Below are 14,657 nucleotides of genomic sequence, written 5' to 3' on the forward strand. Positions count from 1 at the left end.
ATATTTACCTGAACCTGTGAGCAACATTACAGGCTGAAAATGCTAAATTTTAAGGAACATTTGGATCATACAACAAGGTAGGCCTGCTTGGTTCGTTCAGGGAATGATTGTAAAGATAATTGTAATTGATTTAAAGATATGCAAACAACCCCTGACCATTAATTGTCCTATCCAGGAAGGACTAGCCAGAGCTTCCTCTGCAGCACTGTGTAGATAGGTCTGGCAAAGCGAGACTACATTAGCAGTAACAATGGGATAATATTACAAACAGTAATGCATCATTTCCTGTTAGTTCTTGTGCTTAGGAAGGCAATCTGAATCCAGTGAAAGAATCGCGGACCCCCCTTCTTACAATGAAAACTGCTATAGAGGGATAATTACGTATAATGTAAATACGTTCAATGGCTAATGCAGAAAAGAATGGTGACCATCAATAGTATAGAGGGATAATTACTGGATGTAAATACATTTAATGGCTATTGCAGAAAGAATGGCGACCATAGATATTATCAAAAATGGGGTTTGATTTTAAGTAGATCTTGAGGATTATGATTATGTAGCACCAAGGATTTTCTTCCCGAAATATAATATGAATAGTTCATATAATGCAAATAATTTATCAGATAACAAAACATCTGTTCCCACAAGGTTGACAAGGAATTGAGAGTGAAGACATGGTTTGAGTTAAGGTTAAAATTGTGACTATCAAGTTAGGGTAAGGGGTGGAGAAAGATATACTGTATAGTGCTTATTGTTAATGCTATGGTAAGTACCTGAGTAATGAAAGGAAATGAAAGTCATTACAATTTCCCCACAAGTATAGCAATACGAGTTTGTGTGTTACAGCAAGTGTGTGCGTCTGGTGGGTGCTCCATCAAAGTCCCAACAAGAATTTATAACACATAAATGTCGGCATTGATTTCTGGAACATTTTTTCCCTTTTTCATGACAGCTTTTTTACGCATTGCTTTTGTGCGTGTGTGTGTGTGTGTGTGTGTGTGTGTGTGTGTGTGTGTGTGTGTGTGAACATCTGTCTTAGCATTTTGCAAGCTGTCTTGACTAAACTATACAACATTAAACTTGTACCAACCTGTTTAAGTGCACGCTCCATATCTATTCCTTGGTTCCAGGGAGCAGCTGGATTGGCCAAGCAGTCACCAGCGTTGCCACGGCGACTGATATCAATTTTCTGACGGCGAAGGCTGCGAAAGGCCTCGGCCATCACAAGGACACCATCATACGTTAGAGCTGAGGTATACTAAAGAATGGAGGAAAAACAGGACGGAAGAAGAGACCGGATAAGAAATGTTATAATTTTTTTTTAACTTTTTTAACTTTTTTAGACAGGTAAATAAATACTTCTTCTATGTCAGTACACAGTATGACAGAGATTAGTCCTGTCATACAATTCATTCTGAAAATTTAAGAAGACCCTGTGTGGAAACTGACACTGACTTTACTCAGGGTGCTAGTGTATCTACATAAAAGTTTAGATCTACATAACAGTTTAAATGATAGTCTGAAAGTCGATAATTGTGTGTTTCTAGAAACTACTAAACTAAATAATAATTTCTCAAATAAACAAAATTAAAAATATCTTATTATTATATATTATTAATATACAACTCAAGAGTCACAGCTTTTTGAAGTGATGTGATTTGAAGTTTGGTGGTGGGTGATAAACTATTCCTTAAAAAGAAATATTTCCAAAACAGTATTCCAGTCCAGTCATTTTAAAGCAAAATCACGTCACATCATGTGTCTGATGCTCAGTAGCATTAAAACAAAACATTCATATTGTCTTTTTCTCTTTTCTACACAGCACACATTGTCTGAAAAAATGCTTTCTGTGATTTACAAAGCCAAAGTAGAATATGCTAGTGTTGCAGGGCTGTGCCTAAAATGAGAACCAATTTGATCTGGTAACAGCTGTATTATTGCATCAGACCTGAGTACATTTTAACTCCATATGAACTATCCTCACTAGTATGCAAATATGCTGACCTGTGCCTCAATCTATCTCACTGCTCTGATTTTTATTTGACTTCCACAGTTAACACCGGTGAACATCAATCAACATCACTGTAAATGTAACGTCACCGTAAATGTGCCAGTTTTAGACAGGCTTATAGTTTTCAAATACAATCACTGGGCCATTAAAATGACATTAAAACACATTTAAATCCATGAATTAAATCCACTTTGTTAGGGAATTCCCTATGATGGTGAAATGTGGATTCCCAAGATTTAGTAGGAATGTAGTTTTATTCTAAAATAGGATGTGGCACTTCAGAAGTAAAGACTTTGAAGGGACCTTTGAAACGTGATAGAAAGCAAGAGAAAGGGTAAGAAATTACCAGTATCTGTCTAATGAAACTCTTAAAAGTAGTGGTGATCTTGACAGATTGTCTGACAAATTCATTATATGTAACACAGCGCAGTGGGGAACAGCACCACACACTCAGCAGCAACAAACCCACCCAGCCCACACACAGACACAAAGCGTAACACAGAGAGAGGCAAACACACAGCAGGCTGCCTTCACATGAAACGGATCCTCACGGAAACAAGTGAAAACGGGAGGGAAGTCGACTGAAAGACTGCCGATGCTCTCCATGCCTCTGCGGGTAGGTTACTCTCTTACTAACATCCCTTGCTTTGCATCCTACCAGGTGCGTTTTAGAAGGCTGCACAACCATGTCATCCTCCTTTCATCTCTCCCCTTTGAAACTAAAGAAGCCTTTAGGTGTGCAACTGACATATGACGGCTATAGCATCCAAATCAAGGCGAAAACAACAACAAAACTGAGCCAACTAGTTTTCTGTTTCTGTCACAGGAAGGACAGAGACACCTTTGGTACACATAGAAAACAGTATTGGCTTTTTCTTTTAAACACCTAATTCTGGATAATATACCTACGGTCGGTTCAAATCTCAAATTTCAGCTAAAATCCACAAGTCAAAAGAGAGAAAATTGCGCAAACAACCATTCTCAAAAGTTTAGTTTTACAAGTTTACCATTCCATACCAGACCAAAGACCAGTTTTATAAACAATGTATGCAAGAAAGCATGTGCCACTTTTCACACAGAAGCTTATATTCATAAAAAAAAATGTAAGCAGTGTATTTATAATGTATATAGCTGCGTTCACGCTTTACACCATGTGTATGAAGACTTTTATGAGAGAATTGACCTGAGTGAGATAAAGCGATGTTGCAAGCATAAGAAGTTGTAGTCTTCATTAATTCATTCATGTATTCATGTACTCTGGACTCGTAAAGTAATATTGGAATATTGATTATGCAAATCAGATAACAGTTGTGTAATAAATAATCAAGCCATTATGACTCACAACATCAGCGTAATAAACAAAAGTAAATGTGGCACCAATAGAGGATGATGCCAGTGTCAAGCTAAGCACACGTCTTATTTGTGCCCAAAGGTTGAAACATGTCAAAAAAAATATAAATGGACAACAGCGCGAGTGGCCATTCGCTTCATGCGTGTGTGCAGCTAAAGAGGAAATATATACGCAACAATGTATAAATCCAATGCAAAGACTGTGTACATGTGTCTGCTTTTTAATGCTTTTAAATTATCTCACCATAGACTGAGCATCAGGTAGCATAATATAGCAGAGGCTGGGTTAATAACACACTGAAAAACACAAAGCTCTTTCATTCATTTTTGTTGTCAAATGAGATGAGAAATTGAAATGAAAAATTAAGACAGAAGCTTTAAAACCATTTGGAAACACATTTAATTTATAAAATTAGCTTTGCACTGGTGTCTGGCAAACATTAAATGCTTTACACAAGGACACAGATTGATAAAGGCAGCCCCATTATCTGTTAAATACGCTTAGACAGATGTTGTGAACCTATTCATATTCTGACCATGCAACTAGGGGAAACGTGTGATTAGCCCCAAAAAAGCTATAACTTGGAGAAAATATGTGTGATCATAAGCATTGTGGCGGAATTTTGATGAAGTTAATACATTTCTTTGCCAGGTCACTGGTCATTCTCATCACTCTTCAACAAAATCTCCAGGCACACGAGAGCTCATTTCAAAGCATAGCAGCTGAGAATTACTGGGTTAAGAGATTTTGATTGATGGCTAAAAGCAGCCAGCTCAAAATCCAGTCTCCAGTGTGAAAGCGACATGTCCCCATAGTTCTTTTCACACCACACATTATTAGACCAGAGTTCTACTTGGCCTTAGGCTAAGAGTTGGCCCAAGGCTAACTGAGCTCACTTTTTTCACAGCACCAATAAGCCTAGAGCAATTTGGAAGCATCTGTTGTCACTAGAGATATCTGGTTTTGTGTAATTGTGTTAAAAAACCAAAATCGTATTTCCTTGTTTGCAAAAGGCATTGGTAAAACATAATTTTAGGAAGAGGGAAAAGAACCTTTTAAGTGCACTTAATCAAATATGTTCACAAAGTTCTGAAAGTTGAGAGCACCTGCAGTTGTGTTTACCTTGGTTTTGTATTTTTAAGCATGTTCACTGTGTCTATCTTTCACACACACACACACACACACACACACACACACACACACACACACACACACACACACACACACACACACACACACACACACACACACATGCATAATAAGTTTACCTCCATTAACACACCAACTGTCGTGTAAACGGATCAATTAATGCAGCTGCCATCAACTAATGAAAATTCATCAGGTCAGTCTAAGAATGATGATAAGCCAATTAACACAGGTCCTTGGGTGAAAAATGACATTCCAATAATAAAAGAATATGACCATCAATATAAAGTTGCAGCACTGAGCGTGCGTTTCCTCAGAGAGTGACTGCATGTGAGTGTGAGCCAAAGAGGAAAGGACAGATAGCAGCAGGATGATGTATTTTTAATAGGTAGGTGGCCATATTTCCAGATATGCACAAATCAAACGCAATTGGCTGCAGGTCAAAACCCGGTCAATAGAGGTGTGCTGAGGGAGGAGAGAGGGACAAAGACAGTGACAGAAAGGAAGGGGGAGTGGGAGAGACTAAATGAAGGGAACACTAATGTGACAGAGGAAGGGACATTGGTAGTAAGAGAAAAAACACATTGAGTATGGTGAATAGAAAGAGGAAAAGGGATATACAATAAGAGTGACAATGACATATACACATATACACATATACACATATACAATGGATGCAATTGTGCAGTTGGATACAGAACTGGAAACAAGGGGAAGGAAAAAGAGAGAGGGAAAAGGTGACTGAGACATCATGGAGGAATATCATGCTGGACAGACATGACAGGGAAGTCAAGTCAAAAGAATATTTGCAAACCAATGCCACCACCCCTAAATATGTGTGTGTGTGTGTGTGTGTGTGTGTGTGTGTGTGTGTGTATCTGTGCACAATATTCCAGTATATATGTAGATGTACTGACAGTGTGTTATAGTGGAAAAGAGCTTTTGTTTCATTTGTAAGAGTAGAGTATAGTTCTGCATTTTTGTTTCCTGTATAAAGTAGCCGAGGTAGAATAAGGGCTGCTATATGAACATTTCCATAACAAAACCCACCATTGCACATATTTCAACTTACAGTGGCAAATCTTTCCAATTCTTATATTTAAGGATGGGACAGCATATTTTTATTTCACCTTAGGTGGGCTTTCAGATCCAGGGTACTCTCTCTGATCCAGTTTGTTCCAGCGCTGCATCAGTTTAATAATGATGGGCTTGCTGAAGTCCACCAGCTGGAAACCAGTCACATTGGCCCCGCCATGCATGAACCTCTCCAGAGATATATCCTTAAATCCCTGAGAGAAAGATGGAAAGAAAAGGTGAAATGAGGGATGATGCAAGCACTGAAAGAACAGAGTGGAAGTGGAATACAAAACCCTCCGACACAGTGTGTGGAATTTTTGCTGATGAATCATAGTCCACATACTCCAACAGTGTATCTGATTATTTATACCCCTACACAATATGGAGTGGTTCCCACAGCTGAGTGTGTGACTTTTTGCAGAGTGACACTTCATAGTGAAGTTGTCGTGGAGAGCGTTCCATTTGGGAGAGGTAAAGAGGAAAGACATGTGAGGGTTATCCTGGGTTGATGGATGCTAATTGCTAAAAGTCTATCTAGCTTGACCTGAGCTCACTGGCCCCCTTTTCACCGTCCCAGAGAGAACTGCTCTGGAAAAGATTTTAGGGATTAAGGTTGAAGCAATACTTCTTATACTGACATGAGTTCTGGCAGCTACCTGCAGCTCTGACTTTGTTAAGGAGGACAAATGTATAAATTCTGAAGTTTCTGAAAAGAAACAATGGCACCTTGGTGGGAATATTAATGTGTAACTGGCAAACATGGCTTGTTTTTTCTGCTAATAAACAACAAAAGAACAACTTTGGGACAAGCTGGATGTCAAATAAGGGTAAGTACTGTTGGCTTAAAAGACAGAGATTGATTGTGTGTCATGGCTGATTCTAATAATGTAAGACCTTATCTTAATAACTTTGTGTGTCTTTTTACCAAATAGTCTTGTTTCTTTGAAATATTAAAACATAATTATCCTCATGTAGGCTATTAAAATCACACAAACATTCTACTAAACATGTCGCAAAATAACAGCCAACGACAAGCAATGCCTTGACTTCCCCTGACTTCTTACCAGGTTTGCTATGATGTAATGGTAACCCTTTACATGTTTCCCCACACTGACAGCCTAGAAAGGAAAACAGAGAGAGAGAAAGAGGGAGAGAATACATCATTTATTTGCTATATATTGGCAATGCATGTAGTGTGGCAAACCAGGGGTCATGTAGAATTCTCAATTCACGTATGAATCATTGAATTAACTGGCAAGAGATGTTACAGTGGGTTTAATTTAGTTTTAGGGAGCAGGGCAGGGGTGTAAAAACATAAATAAAGGGGACTCCCTCCCATCTGTAGCTGTGGTTATATTCCTGTACTGATTAAAAGCATGATGAGCCTGTGAGGACTTCACTTGTGCTCTGTGCCATGCTGGCTCAGAGTCTGCAGCCTTTTGGAACATTTAAAGAGCTTCAGCAATGTGTTTTCTAGGTTAGGGCTGTGTTAACCTGTCTAATCCAATTTCATTTAAAAATCCCTGCATCCTGTAAATATAGGTGCCAAGATCCAACAGTCTGCACAAGAGGCAACCTTTTCTTACAAGGCAAATGTAATTTCAGAAGACAGGCAACCCGTGCTTATTGAAAAAAATACACTAAATGTTTACCGACTACGTTTTTAGCAGATATATTAAGTTTTTCAGCTTTCCCTACAACATCAACTAATTGCAAATAAAGCCTGATTAAGATGTGGTTAAATACAGACAACTAAAACCACAAAATCCAGTCTACAATGTTCTTTTCACTTCACGTATAGTCAATGCATGTTGCCAGTGAACAGATATGACTACTTATTGTCTGTGTGGTGTGTTTGTGTGAGATTGAATGGCTGACGATTTGGCACAGTAGTGTCAAAAGCGTAATTCTAAACAAAACTAAAATCTGTAATGTTTTCTGTCATCGTTATATGTGTACAGTGGGATGGAGTAAAATATGGCGCATTGTGAGATTTTTGACAAAGGAGGGGAAGCATCTTTTTCTAACATGGTGCCTAAACTTAATTACTGAATTGCTCACTTTTTTTTTGTATCTCTCTCATCCACACATTTCAACAGCTATGCACCCCACACACACACACACACACACACACACACACAGCTGGCAGGGGCAGTCAAACAGAGCACTCTCTGTCTCAGAGCAGGGGTGCTTGCCAATGCCAGCACCGCAGAGCCCACTTTGTCGGCAGTGTGTGTTTGTGTCTGTATGCCTGTCTAAGTAAACACTGGTGTGTGTCTCTGTCTTTCTATTCACTCACCACAAAAGCCAACTAAGAAACTATGGAGTTATATTCCTATCTTTATTCAAGAGCGCATTATTTCAATGTGAGAGCATTTAATATTACATTCAGCTGTTGTAATAATTTCCCTCAAAACCTTGCTCTCACACTCAAATAGTCACTGCTCGCGCTTGGATTTGCTGTGCTTGTGCTCAAACTTTGTGCTTGGACTCAGATATTTCTCCTTGCACTCAGGCTGATTCTGCGCGCTTGCAAAACTTCTCCTCTCGGATTTTTCCTGCGCTCTAGGATTGTTTGTGTGACAACCCTATCAAAATTCAGCAACCAATAGAATGCCAGCTGTATTGTTGACCAATGAAATGATCCCTGCCCCGTTGAGGGTGTGTTCGTTTTATGTTAGAACTTCCTTTGCGGAGGGCTCCTCTGTAACCATGGATCTGTAACCCAAGTTCATTTACCCCCACCATCCATCGCTTTATTATTAGTATATGTCAATAATGTGCACAGAATGGTCAACGCTCTTTCACCTGCACCCATCAGGAAACGGGAGAAAGCTTTGAAGTGGGACATATCAAGTTACGTACACAACTATGAGGGTGAGTAACATAAATTAAGCACACAGCATATGGCGCTAGCCATAGCTAGCCTAGCTTGCTGTCCGTAAACAAATAGCTTTTCTTTATACCGGTAGTTTAGCTAGCTAGATTGAACGACATATGACGGACAGTATGTGTGTATTTACAATTGGTATTTAATGACCCCACTTTGTATTTTTTCCTCATTTGTTTAACCATGTTCCTGGGGATTTGGCTAATTTCAGACATGCTAGAGGCAATAGTAAAACCGAAACTGTAATATAACTGAAAAACAAAAGAAACTGGATTGTTTGTATCAGTTTTTACATCACTGTTGTATGTTTTTCAGATGTTGTTCTAAATTCTTATAACATTATTTTAATAATAATGTTATAACATTCATATATATCTGTATAGAAAGTTGTAAGTACAATTTCACTCCTATAATAAAACACTATTTAAAATAGCAGTTATTTATTTTTACCCTAATGAAATCAATACAAAGCAAACTGAACAGAAAAAAAAACAAGTATTGTGTTTCAGTTTCTCTTCTTCCAGGTGGGGTTAAAGTACCCCTGTTGAGCTGCATCACAGCTGCACTGTGTGCATGGACCAGTGTTGTACAACCACACTACTGTGTTGTTCCAGTCAGTACATTACTCCAAACGCAAAATCCCATTGGTTCCCCCTGTACTCACCTGTGTGCAGAGGACAGGCAGTAGTGGCACAAACCAAGAACGTTGGCAAGTCTGATAATAATTTAATTGTAAAATCATGTTACATACACTTATCTACGGTGGCCCTGAAGTGCAAATCACAACAGCAAATAGAAAAACGCAACAGCAAATTATAAAACACAACGGCAAATAGGAAAACACAACGGCAAATAGGAAAACACGACAGCAAATACGAAAACACGACAGCAAAATAGGAAAACACGACAGAAAATATGAAAACACTTCAACAAATCATAAAACACAACGGCAAATAGGAAAACACGATGGCAAATAGGAAAACACGATGGCAAATATGAAAAAACGACAGCAAATATGAAAACACGACAGCAAATAGGAAAACACGACAGCAAATATGAAAACACGACAGCAAATAGGAAAACACGACAGCAAATATGAAAACACAACAGCAAATAGGAAAACACGACAGAAAATAGGAAAACACGACAGCAAATAGGAAAACACGACAGCAAATAGGAAAACACGACAGCATTAACTTCTACCGGAAAAGGTAGGGCCTATCTAGCAGAGGACGGACCCTCCTGATTGGACAGACGAACTGTCTGTCTTTTAACAGGAAGGAGAGGTGACAAACACGGAAAAGCGCCTACTTTTAACAGAGAGACAGTCCGTCTGTCCAATCAGGAGGCTCCGTCCTCTGCTAAATAGGCCCTACCTTTTCCGGTAGAAGTTAATGCCGTTTTGTTTTCCTATTTGCTGTCGTGTTTTCACATTTGCTGTCGTGTTTTCCTATTTGCTGTCGTGTTTTCATATTTGCTGTCGTGTTTTCATATTTGCTGTCTTGTTTTCCTATTTGCTGTCGTGTTTTCCTATTTGCTGTCGTGTTATCATAGTTGCTGTCGTGTTTTCCTATTTGCTGTCGTGTTTTCATGTTTGCTGTCGTGTTTTCCTATTTGCTGTCGTGTTTTCATATTTGCTGTCGTGTTTTCATATTTGCCGTTCTGTTTTCTTATTTGCCGTTGTGTTTTCCTATTTGCCGTTGTGTTTTATGATTTGCTGTTGCGTTTTTCTATTTGCTGTTGTGATTTGCACTTCAGGGCCACCGCACTTATCATTTCTTTATCTTGCTTAAATTCACAGGGTGCATAACAAGGCCCGGGAGAGAAAATTAAAGTGATGTCCACAAATCCAAAGCAGAGAAGGTAAGGTAAGATAGTAATGATGTTAAATAAAGCTATGTACATCTAATATCTTATGTGTTGATGTCTATGAATTTGTCTTAAATAGGAGCACACTATACAAAGACAACAGTGGAGAGTTGCTGGATCTGTCTGTCCTCAAAGTGCCAGAGATCTACAAGGACTTCACCCCTGTTTCTGCACCATCACCGGCAAAATCCAAGTGATAAAAGAGAGAACAAACTATTGTGTTCTCTGCTTACATGAATAGGTGCCTGTAATGTCTGCCCACATATACAATCAATTCAATAACTGTTGATAAGTATCACTGATATTTCTTAAATCATTGTAGTTTTTCAGTGCAATAAGATAGATTATTAAAGCCATGTTCATATTTGCAACAAATTAAAACCCTTATCAAGGCAAATAGGTTTTTCATGTTCTGTAATCTTTATAAAAAAAAAACTTGCAGGTTGTTAAACAGCTTTAATTTACCTTGTCAAAGCAATGAGTAATTCATAACAAACTGCACAATATTTGACACGAAACCTAAAAAGCGTATGGTTCATACTCCTGTGAAGCAGTACACTTTTCCTGTAGGATTTACTGTAGCAGGAACATTGATATTGGCAAACAGATGACCCAGGTACAGGTGAGTTTGTAGAATTAAATAGGAGGTATATACAACTAGTAGAAGATAAATTAACTATACAAGAGCAATTAAGGTAAAGTTATGAGGTAGTAGCAAGCTAAAGTGACGTATAGTCAATAGCAGTGAGTCAAGTCAACAGTGTACACCAGAATAATATATACTGTGATTACATAATGATTCTTAGTGTTGTCTGTAGCCTACTAATATAACAAAACAGAAAAATAATATAGTGTATGATGCAGTATGGAGAACAACCGAGTCCCATATGACCCCAAGAGACTTTAAGTGCAGCTGTTGATGATGTTGCAGATGGTTGTAGTCTGTAGCCAGTCATACAGTAGGTAGATCTGGAGCAGCAGGATGACTTCTAGCTTTCATGGGTTGGTGATAAGACACTGTGCTGCTATGATGCAGCATTGGTCGAGCCCTTCAGCCTCAACTGGAAGAAAAGAAAAGAAAACAAAATGCTTGTTTTTTTACTTTTCAGTTTGCTTTGTATTCATTAATGCTATTTAAGGAGCAAATCATTTCTAGATCTGTTTTTATTATAGTGATAAAATTGTACTTAACATTACAACGTTTTATACAGACTGATATGAATCCATCATTTTCAAACTAATGTTATACGAATGAATGAAGACTAAATTCTGATGAACAACACACAACAGTGATGCATAAACGGACACAAACAATCCAGTTTCTGGTGTTCTTTCAGTTATATTACAGTTTAGGTTTTACTATTGGCTCTAACATGAAATTAGCCAAATCCCCAGGAACAAGGTTAACCAAACGAGGAAAAAAATACAAAGTGGGGTCATTAAATACACACATACTGTCCGTCATATGTTGTTCAATCTAGCTAAACTATAAAGAAAATCTATTTGTTTACGGACATCAAGCTAGGCTATATGCTAGCATGTCTGAAATTAGCCAAATCCCCAGGAACATGGTTAACCAAACGAGGAAAAAATACAAAGTGGGGTCATTAAATACCAGTTGTAAAACATACTGTCCGTCATATGTCGTTCAATCTAGCTAGCTAAACTACCGGTATAAAGAAAAGCTATTTGTTTACGGACATCAAGCTAGGCTAGCTATGGCTAGCGCCATATGCTATGTGCTTAATTTATGTTACTCACCCTCATAGTTGTGTACGTAACTTGATATGTCCCACTTCAAAGCTTTCTCCCGTTTCCTGATGGGTGCAGGTGAAATAGCGTTGACCATTCTGTGCACATTATTGACATATACTAATAACAAAGTGATGGACGGCGGGGGTAAATGAACTTGGGTTACAGATCCATGGTTACAGAGGGAGCCCTCTGCAACGGATGTTCTAACATAAAACGAACGCACCCTCAACGGGGCAGGGATCATTTCATTGGTCAACACTACAGCTGGCATTCTATTGGTTGCTGAATTTTGATAGGGTTGACACACCGAGAGCGCAGGAAAAATCCGAGAGGAGAAGATTTGCAAGTGCGCAGAATCAGCCTGAGTGCAAGGAGAAATATCTGAGTCCAAGCACAAAGTTTGAGCACAAGCACAGCAAATCCAAGCGCGAGCAGTGACTATTTGAGTGTGAGAGCAAGGTTTTGAGTCCAAGCACAAAGTTTGAGCACAACCACAGCAAATCCAAGCGCGAGCAGTGACTATTTGGGTGTGAGAGCAAGGTTTTGAGGGAAATTATTGCAACATCTGAATGTAATATTAGTGAGAAATGCTCTCAAATTGAAATAATGCGCTCTTGAATAAAGATAGGAATATAACTCCATAAGAAACTGTCTGTCTGGCTATCTGTCTGGGATGCTGCTACTGGTGTGTGTGTGTGTGTGTGTGTGTGTGTGTGTGTGTGTGTGTGTGTGTGTGTGTGTGTAGCTGTATGAGCATGTGCATTATGCGCTGGTATATATGTTTATAGATTCTCCGGGAACCATCACCTTATCGTGGTGGAGAGGTTTGTGTGTCCCTATGAACCTGAGGGCTGTGTTGTCTGGAGCTTTGTGCTCCTGGTAGGGTCTCCCAAGGCAAAGTGGTCTCAGGTGAGGGGCCAGACAAAGAAAGGTTCAAAAATCCTATGAAAAATCGAGGAAGGGATGAAGTGACCCTGCCCGGAGGAAGCCCGGGGCCCCCGTCTGGAGCCAGGCCCAGATGGAGGGCTCGTCAGCGAGCGTCTGGTGGCCGGGTTTGCCACGGAGCCCGGTCGGGCACAGCCCGAAAAAGCTACGTGGCGGACATCCCTCCATCCCATGGGCCCACCACCTGTGGGAGGAACCGCTGGGGTCGGGTGCGCTGCCACATGGGTGGCAGTGAAGGTCAGGGGCCTCGACGGACCAGACCCGGGCAGCAGAGGCTGGCTCTGGGGGACGTGGAATGTCACCTCTCTGTGGGGGAAAGAGCCGGAACTTGTGCGGGAGGTGGAGCGCTACCGGTTAGATCTGGTGGGGCTTACCTCTACGCACAGTCTTGGTTCTGGAACCATACTCCTGGATAGGGGTTGGACTCTTTTCTTCTCCGGAGTTGCCCAGGGTGTGAGGCGCCGGGCGGGTGTGAGGGATACTCACAAGCCCCCGGCTGGCGCCGCTACGTTGGAGTTTAACCCGGTGGGCGAGAGGAGTCGCCTCCCTACGCCTGCGGGTTGTGGGGGGAAAACTCTGACTGTTGTTTGTGCATATGCACCAAACAAGAGTTCAAGTATTCGACCTTCTTGGAGACCTTGAGTGGAGTCCTGCATGGGGCTCCAGTCGGGGGACTCCATAGTTCTGCTGGGGGGACTTCAACGCGCACGTGGGTAATGATGGAGACACATGGAGAGGCGTGATTGGGAGGAACGGCCTCCCTGATCTAAACCAGAGTGGTTGTTTGTTGTTGGACTTCTGTGCTAGTCATGGATTGTCTATAACGAACACCATGTTCGAGCTATAGGGATGCTCATAAGTGTACTTGGTACCAGAGCACCCTAGGCCAAGGTCAATGATCGATTTTATAATCGTTTCATCTGATCTGAGGCCATATGTTTTTGGACACTCGGGTGAAGAGAGGGGCGGAGCTGTCAACCGATCACCATCTGGTGGTGAGTTGGGTCAGGGGGTGGGGGAAGACTCTGGACAGACCTGGTAAGCCCAAGCGGGTAGTGCGGGTAAATTGGGAACGTCTGGAGGAGGCCCCTGTCCGACAGACTTTCAGCTCACACCTCCGGCGGAGCTTTTCGTGCATCCCTGTGGAGGCTGGGGGGCATTGAACCCTGAGTGGACAATGTTCAAAGTTTCCATTGCTGAAGCTGCGGTGAGGAGCTGTGGTCTTAGGGTCTTAGGTGCCTCAAGGGGCGGTAGCCCACGAACACCGTGGTGGACACCGGTGGTCAGGGAAGCCGTCCGACTGAAGAAGGAGTCTTTCCGGGATATGTTATCCCAGGCGACTCCGGAGGCAGTTGCAAGGTACCCGAAGGGGCCCGAAGGGCTGCAGCCTCTGCCGTGAAAGAGGCAAAGCAGCGTGTGTGGGAGAAGTTCGGAGAAGACATGGAGAAGGACTTTCGGTCGGCACCAAGGTACTTCTGGAAAACCGTTCGCCACCTCAGGAGGGGAGCGGGGGAACCATCCAAGCTGTGTACAGTAAGGATGGGGCGCTGTTGACCTCAACTGAGGAGGTAATAGAGGGCGGTGGAAGGAGCACTTTGAGGAACTCCTAAATC

General features: G+C 41.0%; 1 protein-coding gene across 2 annotated transcripts in view; it reads right to left on the reverse strand.

Annotated features, from left to right (window-relative positions):
* The window catches only part of gria4a (glutamate receptor, ionotropic, AMPA 4a), a 117,687-nt gene that overhangs the window by 42,714 nt on the left and 60,316 nt on the right, over window positions 1-14,657 (reverse strand). For both annotated transcript variants that reach the window (XM_078243990.1, XM_078243981.1), the window contains exons 6-8: window positions 6,650-6,703; window positions 5,639-5,797; window positions 1,091-1,258 (exon numbers count right to left, since the gene is read on the reverse strand). In XM_078243990.1, coding sequence (XP_078100116.1) covers window positions 1,091-1,258; window positions 5,639-5,797; window positions 6,650-6,703 — 381 coding nt within the window. The remainder of the gene's footprint in view (window positions 1-1,090; window positions 1,259-5,638; window positions 5,798-6,649; window positions 6,704-14,657) is intronic.

Source organism: Sander vitreus, chromosome 3 (assembly GCF_031162955.1).
Source record: "Sander vitreus isolate 19-12246 chromosome 3, sanVit1, whole genome shotgun sequence".
Taxonomy (NCBI): Eukaryota; Metazoa; Chordata; class Actinopteri; order Perciformes; family Percidae; genus Sander; species Sander vitreus.